Here is a 5,989-nt window from a genome sequence, read left to right as displayed (position 1 = left end):
CGCGCGCAACAATATGTGTTATTATTATAACACTTAGAATAGCTTCCATAGAAAGCCATATCGGTGCTAAGCAAGTATAAGCGAACAAGGGTCGATATTTTCGCTCACCGCGTGAGTTATACTGGCATTGGTGTATATCGGTATGTATGTCATATACTATGTGGCGTCGATATAATTATACACATAGTATATGTATATATGTAACAGGCAGATGTACGCATCTCGCGAGACCGCTGCTGTACCACTGATCTCTATATACGAACGTATTTAGTAGTAGGATATATAGAGATCAGTCTGCTGTACGGTTAATCCATTTCTGTCTCAAGTGACGCGCAGCCCTAGTATAATTTCGTAGCGCCCTCATCCGGATCAATTAGCGGACTACCAATGCGTGGGCTATGCGCTAGACGCAGTAACGCGCACGAGCAGTGCGGATGCGAGGATGCTCCCCTCGTTAGAATTGGGACTAATGTTACGCATCCAGCCGTTATCGCCGACAGACTGGAGAAATTGTTGATGCCACTGTATCCCGTGGCTGGGAGAGAAGGGCTGTTACCTCGTCTCCAATTCGTTTGCCAGCCAGATCCAAAATCGGGTACGGCTCACAAGGGAAGTAAAAATAGCTGTACATAGCAGGTCCGGCCGTTATATATGCAATAGTGTTGCTCGGTTTCGTCCTCGCATTGAGTACCTAAGCTGCCTTTTTTATTCTGACCTGCGCTCTAACAGCCTGTAAATGATCTTGCCCGCAAATATAGTTGGTGTCTTGAGTTATAGTTATTAGGTTACGCCTCCTGTATACTGTATATGCGATCGTTGCAGGATTAGACCTCTTCTAACGATAGTGAAGTTCGACAGATTAGAAAAAGCCCCCGTTGCGTGCGCGGTACCAAACCTACGAGGTAAACACTATCGAAACATTAAGGGAATCTTGAGACACGCACGCACCGCACATACGCCAGGTCATGTCCACGTCTTCCCGCAGTGAGCATAGCTCCCTTTTATATTTTATAATATATTATTTAAGCAGGACGCGCAGAACTTTGTAATAATCCTGGCATGACATTGCAGAAATTGATGCTGGGTACTGGTGTACGATAATATATATATATTATATATAGCTTGCGGTGCCTAGTGTTGTCAGGGCAGGGCTGGCTATTGGAAAATTTAACCAGACAAGTATAGCATATAACGCTAAGATAGATCATGTATCGCTAACGTGAATCGTGGATCGCGTGGTATATGCAGAGCAGTAAATATGTTCCCTAAATTGTAAACCATGTCAGGGGGAAGTAGGGTATATATTGATTTAAATTAATTTCAAGACTTCTGGGCGTATCAAGGAAAAAGCTGGAATCTCTAAGCATTATTGAATATCATGTGAGATCTTACAGCGATATTCCTCCAAGATCACGTCGTAAAAGCAAATTGGAATCTGGATTTGTTAACTGCTCATAGAAGACAATTACTAAAACCCGATGGTCGAAGTTCAACCGTCTATACATAATTGCTGCCGTGCGATTTCAGATACTATGCCGTAGAACTTAGGTGGTGGGGTACTGTAGCTGAGCTGCGCTCTCGAACGGCCTAGCCTATTCCCGGCGTGTCTTTCTACTGCTGCTGCTGCTGCTGCCCGAAAAGCAGATTCGAAGTACATCTGCTTGGCTTCGCGAGGATGGATACTGAGCAGCAGCTGACGGATGCTGCGCAGTCATCAAGTATCCTTCAGGTTAGCATGCGTCGTGACAGTCTGCGCAACGCGCGGGCGAATACATGTTATCAGGAGTAAATAATAATAGATTATATATTATCTATTATTAATAATGAATCTATTATTATTCACTCCTAATGTTATAATACTACACGTATATACCAGGCGAAAGCCGGCGTCATTATTCTATGGTATTGCAGGGATAATTTAGAACCTGAAGAAAGTTTATGTATTTTACTATTATGGTATAGGTGCTGGATGGCTTTCGAGGAGAGCGATTCCTTTGCGATGTAGTCCTTCATCTGACCGATAGGGAAGTCCCAGCACATAAGGCTGTCCTAGCTGCATTCAGTCCGTATTTTAGGTGTGTATCTGCATGTGCAAACCATGACTCGAACACACACTCGCGCGCGCATGAATGCACGCACGCACATACACAAAACGCATAAACATGCACACGCACGCGCACACACACGCACGTGCGCACACACATACACAGAGAGAGAGAGAGCGAGAAAGAAAGAAAGAGAGAGCGAGAGAGAGTGAGAGAGGGGTAGCGAAAAAGAGAGAGAGAGCGAGAGAGAGAGAGGGAGAGAGAGAGAGCGCGAGAGATGTAGGCCTACGCGTTCGTGCGCGGACAAAGAAATATTATGCTCTTATTGATCACTTATATCTCAGTGAGTCTCACTAGGTGTATAATTATGGTTTCATTGATCACGCATTATTATTCATTTTGTTCCAAATACTACTAATCTACAGCTATTTAATACTGCAACCTACAAGTATCTAGTACTATCTAATACTGCAATCTAGTTCTGCAATGCGGCAAAAACATTGTTTATTGCCCATCGAAATCATCTCGATTACGGCATACACCCCCTTGATTTAATCAAGAGTAATAACGTACGTAAATTGGCGTAAAGATGCTAAAAGGTGTCTACAAATATTAATTACTTCATGCGCCGTGTGTAACCGTCCCGCAACCATCCCGTTTGTTTATTATATAAGAGCGATGTTTTCGTGCGGGCTGGCAGAGAGCTCGAGCGGTGCGATCACAATGCGGCATATCGACTCACAGACTCTAGCCGACATTATACAATTCGCCTACTCTTCAACAATCAAGGTATACATATTGTTTTTAAAATATAAAGGTTAAAATACAGCCGATTAAACGTATACGTTGCAACGTGTTGTTAAATATAAAACATTATATGCTGTTGATAAGGTGTGGTTAATGTCTTTGCAAGTCGGCACGTCCGCATCTTGTAAGTGTCACAATTTAACTTTATAATTTAACAAATAACTATATGTGATCAAGAGCCTATTAACTGTAATTGATAGGTTCTTGGTGTGAGATGTGATCGCGTAACTATTTTCAACTTCGGAAACAAAGCCATCAAATCTACAAGAATGCTTTTAATAATCAGCGATGATGTTCGCTGTTATCAGTGATTCGCTGCGTGAGAGTTTGTATACGGTTCGTAGTGTCGATGACAGCTGTAGTACCCCTCGATCATATTATCAACATTGGCGTTTACGGCATTTTGTTAGCAACATTTGCACTTATCACGTGCACTATCAATGAAATCACGCGTGCTTCAACACTTCAGATAACAGATGAAAATATTCAATCGTTGCTGACGACTGCGGATATGCTACAGACTCCGAGCATTAAGAGCGCCTGCTGCAGCTACCTGTCCGCCAGACTACAGCCACACAACTGCCTTGGTATGTCACCAGCAGGCCCGCCCGTAGAGACCAATTAAATTAACAGTTATAACTCGCTTTTTGCATTCACGCCTAGTTTATTAAAAAATCATATAATTATTTCGTTTCATACGTGGCGACGGGTACAATGTCCTTTGACTGGGTCAGCCATGGTACTGTAGTTGCTAGTCTACACGTCTGCTGTACACGATCCTGAGTGGACCTATATAGCTTTTTGACAGGGTGACAGTTGAAGGCCGAGCCATGCTTACCTTTATATCTATGCCTGATAACATGGTAATATACCATGAGTATACGTGGCTCCATATATACGTATTAATGATATAGCGATATGCGACAGTCGGTTGCTACTTGAGGCTATAGAAAATAGTCCCGCCCACAGTATTGCGATTAGCCACAACTTTTCTCCGTACGACGATTGCGAATTTTTCTCTGCACAATGACAGCAAATATGTCAAGTTTTACTCACGAGTACAGCGTGATATACGTGAACTTCAGTGGGTGAGTGTGTATAGGTGACTATATAATTGTCGAATCAGTTAGCAAAATATATAGAGAATGGGACGTCAATCTGTAAAACTGTAAAAAACGTAAAAGTAAAAGCAAAAGTAAAATTATGCATGTACTGTGGTGAAACTTTTACTTCACAACCGTACGTGCCATGTACCTTTGTGTAATAGTACAGCGCATCGACGTGAAAGCAAATGGATAAACGTAAATCTGTTTCTTTTTTCGCAAAATGTTTTTTTCACAAACAACATACACAACTGTGCGGACAAAAAAGCCATTAAAGGGCCGGACACACTAGGCGATTAAATCGGGCGACAAAATCGCCGTGAAATCGCCTAGTGTGTCCACTCAATCGCTGCCGATTTAGTCGCCCGATTTAGTCGCCCGACTCTGTCGCCCGATTTCATCGCATAGATCAAAACGTTTTGATATTATCGGGCGATTTTGTCGCCCGATTTAATCGCCTAGTGTGTCCGGGGCCGGAGATAAAATCGCCCAATTGTACAATTCATCAGCCAATCAGAGTTGTTCAATGATACTGACGTAATAGCGATGTTTCATGTTTAGTATGTCATGTCATATGTGCGATGGTGCTAAATACTGCATTGGTCCTATTTGAATCATGTTTGAATAAGAAAGGTCGAATTAACCATTTATGAAATGCCAATTGTGCTTTGCCATGTTAATGTATGCAGGGATCCTGAAAATTGATCACTAGTAGTAGACCCCACAATTTCTTATCGATTTCTTACCACTTAGAGGAAAGAGGAGAGAGCGGGGAAAGGTTAAGGAGGGTGAAGGTAAGGGAGAAGGCAATTCTCCATGATTTTGAGGGATCAAGGTGGGCAATTTTATTTGATAATTTCTCTCGTTAAAGAAAGAATAGGTCTGATGATATATATTTTTATATTTCCTACCCACTAGAAAACTCCCCAGTACATCAAACTGTAAATCCCCGCTCACAAACCTGTCAATATATATAAAGCTGGTAGTGGCTGCTGCCAGGAAACGAAAAGATACCTCGTGCACGACAGCTAAGGTGCGCAGATGCAGGGTCTGATCATTAATTAAAAAACAACACTAGTTGACTAACGCTATAATTTCCTTACTAAATTCATAATTGCATGCTGGTCTGTCAACCCTAAAGATAGTCTCTATTCATTCGCGGTGTGTGCGTGCTGTATATTAATTATATAGAAGTGTTCGTGCGTGTGTGAGTGCTGCTCCATCTCCCTTCATTTCTCCCTCCTCGTCGCCCCTCTTCTTACCCACCCCGTTTTCCACATCCTCTACTTCTTCCCTCCTTTACATTCTTCTTTTCCCTTTATCTTTTCCCTTTATCTTTTCCCTCTTCCTATACCACCTCCTTATCCCTTCAACTCCTCCCTCCTCCACCTCTACCTTCTCCCTCCCCCTATACCTCCTCCCTCTCCCTTCAACTCATTCCTCCTCCAACTATACGTTCTTCATCCTACACCACCGAGCTAGCGCGTGCTTGCGTGCCTGTGTGTACATCACTCCTTCCTCGCTCTTTTGCCCCCCTAATCATAACACCATAAGCCATATATATATATATATGTAGTGCGTGTGTGTGCAGGTTACACGTGCGTGGCTGGCGGCATGCATGTGCACGTAACGTGCCCGTGCGTGCGTGTTGCGTACACGTGGTGCATGCTGCGTTGCGTGCGTGTGCACCGGTACACGTGCGTGGCATGAGTGTGTGCGTGCGTGTGCACGTACACTGGCGTGCGTGCGTGCGTGCATCGCTATTTACATGACATCCAGATGACTGACATAACTAAAACATGAAACATCGCTTATTACGTCAGTATCATTGAAACACACTGATTGGCTGATGAATCGTCAGATGTGGGACGACTCTTTATCTCCGCGCCGCCCGGACACACTAGGCGAGTTAAATCGGCGACAAATCGCCCGATACATATCAAACGTTTTGATCTATGCGATGAAATCGGGCGACAGAGTTCGGCGACTAAATCGGGGCGACTAAATCGGCAGCGGATGGAGTGGGGCACGACA

At 43.5% G+C, this 5,989-nt stretch overlaps 1 protein-coding gene across 2 annotated transcripts in view; it reads left to right on the top strand.

Annotated features, from left to right (window-relative positions):
- LOC106813638 (kelch-like protein 1) overlaps positions 1–5,989 on the top strand; it is a 35,049-nt gene that overhangs the window by 6,864 nt on the left and 22,196 nt on the right. Inside the window, exons 2-6 of one of the 2 annotated variants that reach the window (XM_014817830.1) lie at positions 1,528–1,569; positions 1,623–1,729; positions 1,963–2,075; positions 2,720–2,834; positions 3,322–3,439. In XM_014817830.1, the coding sequence (XP_014673316.1) occupies positions 1,676–1,729; positions 1,963–2,075; positions 2,720–2,834; positions 3,322–3,439 (400 nt within the window). In that variant the 5' untranslated portion in view covers positions 1,528–1,569; positions 1,623–1,675. Of the gene's footprint in view, positions 1–1,527; positions 1,730–1,962; positions 2,076–2,719; positions 2,835–3,321; positions 3,440–5,989 lie in introns of both variants that reach the window. The other variant, XM_014817829.1, reaches the window with a different exon arrangement.

Source organism: Priapulus caudatus, unplaced genomic scaffold, assembly GCF_000485595.1.
Source record: "Priapulus caudatus unplaced genomic scaffold, Priapulus_caudatus-5.0.1 Scaffold803, whole genome shotgun sequence".
Taxonomy (NCBI): domain Eukaryota; kingdom Metazoa; phylum Priapulida; class Priapulimorpha; order Priapulimorphida; family Priapulidae; genus Priapulus; species Priapulus caudatus.
This window is presented reverse-complemented; position numbering and strand designations above follow the sequence as displayed.